Here is a 13,269-nt window from a genome sequence, read left to right as displayed (position 1 = left end):
CATTTGTCACAGCTGGAATAGAAGCTGGAGCTCGCTGATCGGCCTTGCAAATAGCTTTCAGATCCATCAGTGTGCCCGCTGCCCTCCCATAGAAGTGGCCACATCCGCACTGAACGTGCTCACATCTCCAGACCCCTTTTGTTCCCAGCCTTCGCCCATACCCCACCTCTTCTGCATCTGATGCAATTTACCAGTGCTTTCCGCAATCTCTCCCCTGGGATCTCTTTAATTTATCACCTTCAAATTCTGAGATGAGAGAGAGGCGCCTGGGGACTCTGGCCCCTCATAACTCTGGGTGAAGGACAGTGCTTCTGCTTGAATCATGGGTCCCACAGGCAACAAAAAAGGGCCTTTGGAAATTTCAGGCCCCGGCCTTGACATACCTGAGAAAGCACTTCTGACAGCAAGGGGAGCCACGTTTATATTAGGATCAAACAACCCGAGGATCTGCTTTAGTTAGAAAAATGTTAATTTTGTATTTATACAGAGTGGGTTCATTTTGAAGCATTTTGCCAGAAATAACTGAGTTTATCAGCCCCTTATTCTACAGGCTAAAAGGGTCATGTGATTAGTTGCTGACTACAGACGAGAAAAAGCTAAAACACAGAGCGGGATGAGGTCGCTTCACCACGACAGCCCAGCTAGTCCTGGCAGAGCCACAGAAACTCATATTCCTCCAGGATCTCTGCCAACTCCATGAGTTTTCATCAGATACATAACTCTGAAAAAAAACAAACATCCGGGGAAGAGAAAAGAAGCAGCAGTTCATATTTAATTTCACACTCGCGGGCTGCCAAATTTCTGTTAACTTACTCTGAGCTCTCTTAAGCTCTAGGCCAGTGTTTCCAACTTATTTCCACTGCAAAAACAAATGACTAAGCAGCAGAGACTTTGGCTGTGGTGTCCAGTAGACAGCCCAGAAAGGCTCAGGGTATTCATTGAAAACCATTTAGAGGTGAACAAGTTTTCATCCCCACCAACACTTGGATGGATTTCTTCTCTATTTGAGCTGTCCTCTAAAGGTTTTTGCCCTGTGTGGGGCAAGACGCCCATGACTTCTAAGAAGATCTTGGGAAGGACTTCAGCTAGGTCTCACCTTGGCAGCCCATGGCCTGTACCAGGTGATTTTATTTTACTTCCCCTCTTTCTGTTCCACCAGGAAGGACTGCTTTCTGAAGGGATTGCTAAGTTCTTACCTAGTTGTGCCAATGTCAAGTAATGTCAGCGTTCTGAGGAATCTCCTCCCACGGACCTCAGCAACACAGGTCAAATGATGGCCATAGTGCCCCTAGACAGGGGCTATCAGGAGTGTGTTCAGAAACATCCGCGGGCTCTTTGCTAACTGCACAAAGCCCTCTATTAGACACTGTGGAAAGGAAAACAGTAAGACACAGCTGGACTCCTGGGGGTTCCATGGTAGACAGTATGGGTGAAAGCATGGAATAGGGTCAAAAAACACGAAAGTGTAGCGGATGGGATTTCCTAGCTTCAAAGGCACAGATAGGACAGCAACCCAGTCAGGCCTATAGGCTAATGGAGATGTCAGAGAAAAGCCATTTCTTGAAATGTTTCTGGTTCAGCACAGTATTGCCCATACCTGAACCTTTAACTTTCTTCCAATCCCACCATCTTGCACACCTCCAACTAAGGCCTCACACCCTGTTCCCCCGAGTGAAGGCTACAGAAAGGGCTTGCAATCCACTGCAGTAATGGAAAAATCATGCGTCCTTCCAGAATCCTCGTTTATCCATGAATGTTCTACAGATGAACCTTTCAACATATAGTACGCTGTAGCAAGAGGTGGTTTGCAACAGGTGGCTCATTGCAAAACATGGTACTTGCTGCAGAAGGATTGTTTTCTGCCTGCAAGGTACCTCTCGTGATTCTCCAGCAGGACAGTGGGAACCACATGTTGTCCTAGTGTGGTCCAGAGGATTCTTTAAGGGGACCACAGTGCATCTTGCCCTAATTACTGCACAGGGGCCAAGGGGTGGGGTACAAATGAGTCTTCCTTGAATCTCTGTCCCTTTCTGACTTTCATTCTTTTCTGCTTCAGCCTGTTCTGCAAACTCGCTGCTCTTGTTCGACATAGGATTTCCCTCTTTGGTAAGAGAAGTATTGCTAAAGGCTTCACCCTCTGTAATTACCCTGAACTTGTGTTTTGCCTTCATCTGTGGCTCCTGCAGACAAGCTGAGCCTTAGGACTAAGGTGTCACCTACATTTGCCGTAGAAAGTTGGTCTGAAGTATGATAAACCCCTCTCTCCCGCCTTGAACAGCTCAGATTTTCCACGCCAATGAATGCTTTAAGCCCTGCCTCTAACTTCCATCATAAAGCCATGCGTCAGGCCAGAGATAAATGCTTTGGCCCCGAACGGAGGCCTGGCACTTGGTGTGCTGGTGGTTAATAAGGCTGGGCTGTTTATGCTTATTGAGAAGATTGTGTTTAAATGACAGGCTGAATGCTTTGGGGAGTCACAGGTGATGCTTTTGATTTTAGGGAACGATTCTACTACAATGGTGAGCTGTCTTCACATCTTAGCTCAGACACTTGACACAAGGTAAGTGTGCCCAGAATTTTCCAGTCGTTTCTCAGGACTCCCTCTCTGGCCCTCTCTCCTTGCTTATTATTGTACTGAAGAGGAGATGTGTCACCATTATGCAGGAGCTGGGGAGAAAAGGGAAGATGGGGAAAAGGTGGATCCCACCATGACGTTAGCACACTCTGTTTCTCAGCTCACATGACGGAGAGCCACCGTCATGGCAGATACCGAAAGCTGAGCATTTGATCAATTCTTGTCTTCTCTTACTGAGAAGTTCATCTTTCAGAAGATAAAATATGTAACGTGGCAAAGTACCACTTCGTATCTAATTCTCCACAAAAAAAGAAAAAGGAAGAGCTGCCTGATGGGTGGCAATGCCGTAAGAATCCTGGGAGAGGGCGCCCGTAGCACTCTGAATTCAAAATGGCCAAGGAGGGGATGTGATTACCAGAAGATCAAAGACAAAGATAGATTCGAGCCCATGACCTGAGGGTCTGATGGGAAAGATGGCTGAACAAGAAAGGAAGTCTTCCTTTTCTTTCACATACATACATATATGTGTGTGTGTGTGTGTGTGTGTGTGTGTGTGTGTGTGTATTCTGGTAGTATAAACATAAATTATTTGATGAGATAAAAAAGAGAAGCAGTGCAAATAACTGACAGGGAGTTTTCTTTAACACACTCATTAAGCAGGGCCCTTGTCAAAGTTGAGAGAACACACATCCCAAAACCCAACGCAGAAGAGAGGCACCAACCTGAAAGAGTGGCCAGATGATGAAAATCCTCTACAAACTAAGAATGTTTTTTTTAAAAAAGTTAAAGGTAGTTAAAGGGGATTTTCAAGTGTCGGAGAGAAACAAACATGTTGTGGAGATATTACGACAGCACAACATTTTCACGCCCAGACCAAAGCATCCCAGGGGTGCAACTGGGACGAGGAATCTTTATTCCCAAAAGCAGGCAAAATGCCTTAAGAGAGAGTCCTCTTTCTTAAACGTACCGACCTCCACCGACCTGCATTTTTTTTTTTTTTCGTAGTCATTCCTGAGAAACCTGAGGAGGGTGGTTCATAAATACTTACAGCAAGCCTCCCTGACTTTATTTCCTTGTTTCTATTTTTCTGATTGGCTGGATGACTATCATGAAAATGCTGTAGATAAAAAGCATCTGTCCTTATAGCAAGCCTGTCATAATCTTGTGAATAAGATGTAGAAATATGGAAAAGAATAGATGACTTGTAGGCTTTGTTCCAGTTCTAAGTTTTATAAAATAGTTTTTAAGGGAAAGCCCCAGGTACCCATAGCTAATCTCCATTCCCACATGTTTTTTTCGGTGGTCTGATTAAGCTGTCTGTTTTAAAAGGGGCTGGCTCTTCTCCACTCCCCTTCTCCAAGCTAGAACATCCCTGAAAACTGATAGAAATCTAAGCTTCAGCTGATTTAATTCTCTGTTCTCTCTCTCTAAGAGGTCCTACATCACAGGAGAGCTAATATTTCTAACTAGTCCTTATGAAAGTTGCTGAGCCCATGTGGAGCTGGAAGAAAAGCTCCCCTCGCCCTCCTTTTAATTAGATACTTGCAGAAGAATGTAGCCAGCTGCAATATTATATAGATAGCAGGTGACCAATATCAGTTTCTTTCTAAGTCGTCCTGCCATTTCCAAAGAGTTGAGCAGTCATTCCCTCAAATCAAGCATGCCTTCCAGTTGCTGCCCACCCCCCTGCCCTTTGGGCTTGTGGATCCCAGTTTCTTTCTGGGTGCTAATAACCACTCTGTCCATTTCTCCCGACTCGGTGTCTTCCAGGTGAGTGGGGTGTCAAACATCTGCCCAGGTTGCACTGCAAGCCACCAGTCTCAAGAAGGGGGTTGGCCAAAGATTCAGATTATGCTTCTGGTTTTGAACATTGTTTGCTTACAGGACAGTCATGAAGTCAGGCTCAGAGCTGGTGAAGGCCGGGTTACGAGCATTCTTTGAAAATGCAGCCGAAGACTTAGAGAAGACTTCAGAAAACCTGAAGCTCGGGAAGTTTACCCATTCCAGAACGCAGATGAAAGGCGTCTCTCAGAATATAAACTACACCACGGTGGCTCTGCTCCCCATCCTGAAGTCCATCTTTGAGCATGTGGCCCAGCATCAGTTCGGGGTGGATTTACTCTGTGAGTCACCTGCTGCCCGTCATGCATTCATGTGCATCTGGCCACGGATCAATAGGACGTGTGTGGCTCATTCCCTTAGGCTGACCTTGAGGACAGAGTAGAGAGAACTCTTCCACACTTTTCCCTTCTTAGATTTAAAAATGAAGTCATAGACTCTTGGAGGGGAAGAAATGCCCAAATTTGAGTATATAATATTTCATCTTTTCCCACTGTTTTTCAGGACCAGAATTTTCCCACCCACTGGTTTAGCTCTCAGCCATTGTGTTCTCACTTAATTTGAATAGGTTATCTGAGAAATCCAGCAAGAGATATAGGTTGCTCCCAGACCACCAATTTTCCTGTAAAGAAGCTTTAATGTATTCATTGGATACCAGGAGCAAAGAGAAGCTGCTAACATTTCATTGTCTAAGCCTCCAGAAGAAGACCGTAGTGGGTTGGTTTTCTTTCAGTTTGCATTTGGTACCATGTCCGGCCCTCTTATACTGCCACCAAGCTTCAGTTTCACACTTTAAATGGTGGCACATGATTTAATTAGTTTAACCAGTTGTCAGTAGCCAAGGCTGTGTCTTCCATAGCCTTCGACAGGGCAAATCAGTTATTTCCATGGGGTTAGGGGGACAGGTAGGGGAACATTCAAACTCGCTACTCTGTGTCATGGACACAATGCACTTCCTTGTTGAAAAATTAAAAATTAAATTAGTTCTCTTTATGTTAAATTGGTTCCAGTCTTATCATGAGTTCCATACATTAATAGAGGCACGTAGCCTGCCCATTAAGTTCCTAAGCGAAACACGCCCTTCCCTTGGGAAACACGGCAAAATCATGGTACAGTTGAACTACCTTTTGAAAAACATCAGAGGACTTGGAACAGGTGGACAGGAGGAATTTTGCTCTGTCTCTGCAGAGGTAGGGACATTGTACATATCTCCCTAAGAAAGGAACAAAAAGCTCATTCAAACTTCTTTGATTTCTTGCATTCTTCCTTTCAAAAGAAGGAGATCGTGCTCTGGATAAAATTTGACTACAGCGTCTCCCTCTATTGGAGGGGAAAAAAATACCCATATGGAAGGACTCATTAGTCAAGTGATTCCTTTCCCTGAGAAGCAATGTGATCTGTGTCAGGAGTCCTACAAAGGAATTGGGATAGCTCAATGGAGGGTGTTTTTCTGTTGGTGTTTCCTCTCCCAGTTCAGCAACCGGCATTTGAGTAGAGAGGGGCTATATTTGTTAAAAAGAGAGAGAGAGAGCTCTTTGGCTCTTAGGTGATGCCACCACATGTTTTCTGTTTGCAGACCCTTTCTGCGTGCAGGAGGTGGGCCACTGGGATTGATGAACAGGAATGACAGCTCTTGTTTGGTCTTTTCAGTGGGTGACGTGCAGATTTCATGCTACCATATACTGTGCAGCCTCTACTCCCTTGGGACAGGAAAGAACATCTATGTTGAAAGGTAATTAGCGAACAAAAGAAGCTAACACATTCAGGCTGAATGTGTTACTTAAGTCTTTAAACATTTAACAATAGCATCTTTTCAATCCAGCAAAAGCGAAATGCTCACTGAAATGGCTTGGTGATTTTGAGCCTAGGGTATGAAATGTTTACGGCGGTATAAAATGTGTTAATGAGGCTTCTGAGATGTATGACTTCCCTGGCGATAGCTGCAGAGTGTATGTGGCTGGAGCAGCAATATAGCCAAGCTAAATCATGTGCTGGTGGCCAAAAAAATGTCGAAGAAATGTCTCTTTTTTCATAATCACAGTTTCCAAATAGCCTCCAGAGTTCCTGTGGTTAAAGCTTGCTGAGAAGCTCAAGGGACGTGAGGCGGTTGCTTTAGTGTTTAATGAGTTTCTGTGTGATACAGCCCTGGACCTTTACCATTCTCGGCTGTCACATTAGCTGTAGTTTTAGACAAGTCCACACTTTGAAAGCAGAGATGCTCTTCAATGGTCTTGAGTCTGAACAGGCAGATTTGCTGAGGTGCTTAGCTTCCTGCTCTACTCACTACTCTGCCTGGAGCGATGGAGGCCTTCGGTGACCGCCTGCTTTTCACCATCAAATGCCGTGTGTTGTGTGGTTCTGTTTAAATCCACGGGGAAGATCAGGAAGATAAACACAGTGTTAGCCAAACCCTAGACTTAGTCTTATCCTTGGAAGACGTTTTTTCCCTTTTCTGCCTTTTCAGTCAACGATACTGAAGGATTTTGATCTGTGCTTAAAATTATTTAATCTAAACATCCCCTTGGTATCCATGCTCCATGGGCCTCCTCAGTTTATGATACCTTTACAAACAAACCAATGGTAAATCCCCATTTCACATCGAAACTTACATAAATTCTGATTGCAATTTCTCAATAAAGTAAAGACAAGACTTGGGCTCCTTCAAGAACTCAAGAACTGATGACTTGAAATCATGTGCTAATAACCAAACAATGTTGAAGAAATGTCTATGTCATCATAATTACTGCTTTTAAGTAGCTTCTAGAGTTCAAGAAATCAACTGGGGGACTAATGACTAATTTATTTTGATTATGATTGTAATTCCTTAGAGTTATGTAGCTTTCCTTATTGTTTTACATGAAATATAGATAAATAGTTCTATCCTTTAATAGGAACTGGGCAGACAAAAGTCATAACCATATTTTATACCAAATCAACAAGAAACTTAATAAAATTTTTTCTGTTTAATACAGAATTTCACTTAGGGAAGGTATCTTTACTTTCATTAAGCATCTGTGAATATTTTCTCAATATCTTTTCTTATTCTGTCAGTTTCTATGTGCGTATATACATACATCTATATGTGTATGTGTTTCTTTATACAATCTTTTGAAAAGCTTATGCATTATTCTCTTTTTAAAAAAGAAAAACATTCAAAGAAAGGTCAACTCTGAAATGTCAGACCAGAAAAAGACTTCTTCATATGACTTTTTATATTTTATTCATATTCTCACAGCACTGTGAATATTGGTACCTGTGTTTTATACTCCACACAGGTAGAAAGCCAGGCTTGAAGAAGCCCCTAGATCAAATATGCCCCTGTTGTCTCTCCATTAGTTAATGAAACAACTAAGGACATAAAGATTTAAAATCCTCGAGTTGTGATGCTGCCACCATTAATGACTTTTATTTGTTTATTTTCTCTTGTATCGTGAAAGTAAGACATACTTATTCAAAAAAGAAATCAAACAGTACAGACATATGTAAAGTTAAAAGTCTGCTGTTTTCTTCACCCCAGATCACCCCACCTAGTAACAGTTTGGTGTATACCATTCCAGGTGTTTTCTACATGTGTAAGTTCTTACACATGTTGGATCATAATATTGCTTTGCAACTTTGTCTTGTTGGATGAAGCTAAAAACTGAATTTCTTTATCATACAACTCATATTTTTAATTTATCATTTAGATAAAATCATCATTAATTCTCTACTTTAAAAAAGATTAGCAAGTTTAGTACATTTACATTTCTAGCTACTTCCTATCCTTTCTACCTTTCCTTTTTTGCTATGTAATTCCTTATAACACATACATTTTATTTTGGAATATTCTAGAACTAATGTTCCTTGAGTTGTTTACCTTGGTTTGTATTTAAATGATTCAGTGTGTAGCCAATCCTTTTGAACTGTGACTTTCCCATTCCAAAACTCTTATTTTGATTTATCTCTTTTTGTTTTTTTTTTTTGGTGGTACGCGGGCCTCTCACTGCTATGGCCTCTCCCGTTGCGGAGCACAGGTTCCGGACGCGCAGGCTCAGCGGCCATGGCTCACGGGTCCAGCCGCTCCGCGGCATGTGGGATCTTCCCAGACCGGGGCACGAACCCGCGTCCTCTGCATGGGCAGGCGGACCCTCAACCACTGCGCCACCAGGGAAGCCCTGATTTATCTCTTGGTTGGCCAGATTCATCATATGTAGTTGCTTCTGTAAGAGCCCTACTCTTGAGTCTTTGCATATTTTGGACTATCATCCTTTGACTTTATATGTGAACAGTTTCCGTGGTATAAAATCCTTGGGTCATAATTCTCCTTCCTCGGAAGTGTATAGCCTTTGCTTCTTTGTGTTCTGACAGTGTGTGTTCCTTGGATCCGGTGATTTGTTCCCCACACACGTGACTTTGCCGTGGGAGGGGAGAAGCTGCTGCTCACTGGGTTCTTTCTTTGGTCTTGAAGCTCATTCACTTCACTACTACCGTCTCCCAGGGTTGTCCTTTCTGTATCAGCCCCTGCACTTCTTCTCAGAACTTAATATGCCCCCTCCGTCTTCAGAATTAGGTCCTCGTTTATTTAACGAGTCTTTCATTTTATTATATTGTTGTTGGGTTTTTTGTCTTAGCTGTTGTTCAAAGAGCGAAATTATGTGTATTTATTGGCTTTTTCCTTAACCTCCCACATCTCTCATTTTCTCCTCAGTAACTTTTAGCTAATTGTTCTTTTCTGAAACTATCTCCATGTTAATATCTCTTCTTATATTCTGTGAGGGTAGAGAGAAGTTTTCTGGGTTTTTCCTGGATAATTCTTCCTCTGAACTCTATTTCTCATCTATTTCTTGGTCATTAGGTACATTTCTAGTTCTCAAGAAGGGAAAGGAGTACGTGTGTGTGTATGACGCACGTATGCGTGTGCGTGTGTGTGTGTTCGGTGGAGGAGAGTGGACAGGGCTGAAACATCAGGCAGCTTCAAAACCTAGAAGCTGACTGAGAACTCTTTCTCACCGTATCAGCAGTGCCTTTAGCCCTAGGAGTCATCCACCCTTATCCTTTGGTGTCCTTCCTCAACCAGAGTAAACAGCTGGTGCAGATGAGAGGTTGGTGAAATTCCTGGTGCATCCTATAGAATAGGCCTTTTGCTTAGTGATTTAATGTATGTTTCTTCTCTGCTTTAGAGGAGTTGAGGCAGCAGCTACAAAACAGGTTACTTCTCACTCTTTCACTCTACCTCACCTCCACTGGTTCTCCAGGCCAGGCGTCCAGGTCATAGTTGTGGCAGATGGCGTGCACACTCCTTCCTACTCTGGTCCTGCCTGCCACTCTGCAGGATGGAACCTGAGTCCCACACACGTCCAACAGGTCTCCCAGGGCCTGCTCACACCCTTAAGTCTCATTGTTTCAAGCAAAACTCCTTTCCTGGGCTCCTCAAAACCCCCATATTTACTTCCAATGATGTCTACACTCTGCTGTAGGTCTTGAAAGAATGTTTCAGTTTCAGCATCTTCACTTGATTTGGTCCATACTTTGCAGTATGAAGTTATCACACATTTTCTAATTTCAGCACAGATCTAAATTTCTTCCCAAATTTTTCCCCAGCTCTTGTGGGTTTTAGGGAGGAAAGTATTGGCTTGGCCAAAAAATTTGTTCCAGCTTTTCTGTAAGATGTTACGGAAAAACCCAAATGAACTTTTTGGCCAACCCAATATAACGAAACCCACCATTTCTCTACCACCTTTTACTGAAGTTTCTTTGGCTAATGAATGTCTGTAGGGTTGCAAAGGAACCACTCAATATAGCTTGAGTGCATTGTGCATAGAAAAGAACCGGACACCTCAGTGATAGTGTTGACTGTGAGAAGGAAAACGTTATTGAAACAGAGTGGAGACCTCTTTCGGGATATTTTCTAATTGAGGCAATACTGAGATGGTCACTGACAAGCAAAGTTTTCAGATACAGAATTTCAGGGTAGGGTAAAGGCTTTCGTGTATTTAAACATGGAGAATACTTAACATTCTTTAATCTGGATATACTTTGATTAATTGATAGAGCATTTGATGGGGGTGCATCAAGAAAACTAAGTTTTGTAATTAACTGCATTGAGCATTGACTCTCCATTTTATTTCAAATTAAAACTTTATTTTTGCCTTCACACTTTAGAAATGTTTATATCTTCCTTCCTGCTTTGCCCCCTTTGACCAGTTTTGTTCTGATCAAACATGGCTTTCCCTAAACCACTGAGATTACTAGTATTTCTATCTAGAACCTTGCTCTGCCTCCACTTTCTGCCCCTGTGCTACGTGTTGCTTCCTCTCCTTAGCATCCTCTGGAATTTACATGAAGGAACTTTCAAAATTGCAAAGCACCAGATATGTGCAGGCATAATTATTATTACCATGATGACTTTGTCTCTGCCTGTGTCCCAGATGATAGACAGTTGAGAAGCAAGGTCCCAGTCCATGGAAATAAAATTGAGAGGTCAACTTAGGAAGTAACAAGAACTGAAATACAAATTGAACCAAAGTGAAAAGCAGGAAGGGAGGGATAAATTAGGAATTTGGGATTAACAGATACACACCACTATATATAACATAGATAAACAACAAAGACCTACTGTAGAGCACAGGGAACTATATTCAATATCTTGTAGTAACCTATAGTGGAAACAAATCTGAAAAAGAATATATACACACACATACACCAAATCACTTTGCTTCACACCTGTTACATTGTAAATCAACTATACTTCAACTAAAAAAAAGTAACTTGAACCGTCTTCAGTCTGTCAGCATTGACCAAGTACTATTATATGAAAAATACTGTTCTAGGCAATAAGAGCTAAGGCAGGGGGTGGGTGGGTAGGAGGAGAGTGAGTTTCTCTATCCACTGATAAACTCTTCCAGTAGATCCTTGAGTTGCCATGGAACTGTTTCTGTAGCCCTTGCTCTGCCTGGTCTATACCCACACTGCCCCCTGGGGGGGGCACTAATGATCAGAGAAGCACTTTAACAGCAGGCCTTTGCCGGGCTCAGTCCCCCTTGGACCTGGAGACCAAGGTCATTCACTCTGGTATTTCACAGCCAGGAACATTAATTGAAACACTTCTGGGCTTTACTTTTACAGAACTTCTAACAGCGAGGCCAGGAGAACCGTTGTTTCTCCCTCACAACTGATTAGCGTCACTGTGTGCTCCAGACTAGAAAATGCCAGTGTGGCGGGCTTGTAGAGACGCAGTTTGTCAGTAATTAATATTATACTTGTCCCTCTCCTTTGAGTCAGGGAATCAGCAGAGCACTAGAGAACTGTCTTTTGCTCCAAGGATTGCCTTTTATCAGATGAACTTCCTATAAGTCCACTTTCAGGAGATCACAACTTTTCATTTTGGTGAGAGAAAGAGAAAGGAAGGAATAATGGGTTTAGTACCAAGACAACCCAGGACCAGCTGTTTCCAAGGTTCCCCTCCCTGGGCCAAGTAAAATTTGCTCTCAAATTTGATATTACCCCTGGTCATCCCTGATTTTCACCCAGATTTTTTTCCTTACTCAAAGCTCTCTCTATGGTATTTCTTTCCTTTCGTAATTTAACTCTTCATTTCCTTTTCCTCCTCAAAAGGCAAGACTAATGAGAGGAAATGGGGTATCTCTCCTCACTGGCTGGCCCCTGGGGTTGGTTAAAATGGAGAGAATGTTGACTGAAAAAACAGCCCCTGTGTGTCCTCATGTTTGATGCGTACAGGCCCTCGCTCTGCTCAGCTGTCCCTGAGGGTGTTGGGCCCTTCTCATGCCTCTCCACCACCACCGTGAGCGTAGCAAAGAAGGGAGGGGTTGGGGGAAGAAGAGGTGGAGAGAAGGGGAGGTGGGAGAACAGGCCTGGCCGGGGCCTGCTCAGAGGCGAAGCAGCTTTGCAAAGCTTCCCAGAGAGGAGGCCTGGCCTCTGCGGTCTCCACAGCCCCACTGCCTCCCCTGCTTTCTCCCTCCACCACTGATGCAGCCTCCAAATGGAGCCGGGCAGCACACACAGGGCCCAGGGGGGCTGCTGCTCTGTCTCCAGAGCAGACCTGGATGGGGCGAGTTAACAGTCAGACCTTCCACGGAAGGACAAGGCTGTGCTGTTAGCTGAGAGCTGCTTGTCCGGTTGAGGGCATTCTTGCTTGCTAGAGGCTAATTTGAAAGTTATCTGCTCAAATACTTCATGGCCAAATAAGGTGTCAGCTGGTCCCCTAAAAGCTGAGCCCAAGAAGAAGATACAAGATAAGGAATAAAACCATATATATTAATTGTCTTTGAGTAATGAAAAGATCTCATTTTTCATAAGTTTGCTAACTTGGCTAAGATTGTGTGGGAATTCCAAGGGATACACAGCTTTCTACCGATTCACTCACCCACCCTCTCCCTCCTTCCTCTCTCTGGTCCAGTAGATTCCTCTGGCATCTCAAGCAGAACAGTTCTGTGGACCCCCAGGCTAGCCCCCTGCAGATTCTGATTCTACCCCAGATAGCCCTGTCAAGTCAGTTTTTCAGGACGAGTTAAGATCCCATTTTTAATCCAGCTCAAATGTGTATCTTCCTGTGTGCTATAATGAAGTTGCAGGTTGATTTTAATCCTTATAATTAGACCATAAAGACGTGTTATTTTGTCATACTGCATCAGGGTTCTATGTTTCCTTCCCGCATTCATTTCACCACCTGGAAGCCAAAGGCCAAGGTTAGGACTACCTCGCTCACCCCTCAGTAAACAGTGACTCCCCTAGCCAGCCCCCTGTCTTGCCCCATAGTAAATGCTTGTTATCCCATCCAGAGACCCTGCAGCTTTGACATTCTTTCTCTTGGTGCTGCTGGAATTGTTGACTGTTGTCATAGTGAAGGGCAGTTAAGC

General features: G+C 43.4%; 1 protein-coding gene across 1 annotated transcript in view; it reads left to right on the top strand.

The window, feature by feature from the left end:
• The window catches only part of RYR3 (ryanodine receptor 3), a 550,597-nt gene that overhangs the window by 462,174 nt on the left and 75,154 nt on the right, over positions 1-13,269 (top strand). Inside the window, 4 exon segments of the mRNA XM_079909615.1 lie at positions 2,057-2,106; positions 2,500-2,560; positions 4,460-4,698; positions 6,065-6,146. Of these exon segments, the coding sequence (XP_079765741.1) occupies positions 2,057-2,106; positions 2,500-2,560; positions 4,460-4,698; positions 6,065-6,146 (432 nt within the window).

Source organism: Stenella coeruleoalba, assembly GCF_951394435.1.
Source record: "Stenella coeruleoalba genome assembly, chromosome: 2".
Classification (NCBI taxonomy): Eukaryota; Metazoa; Chordata; class Mammalia; order Artiodactyla; family Delphinidae; genus Stenella; species Stenella coeruleoalba.
The sequence above is the reverse complement of the archived record's forward strand: the minus strand, read 5'-3'. Positions and strand labels throughout refer to the sequence as shown.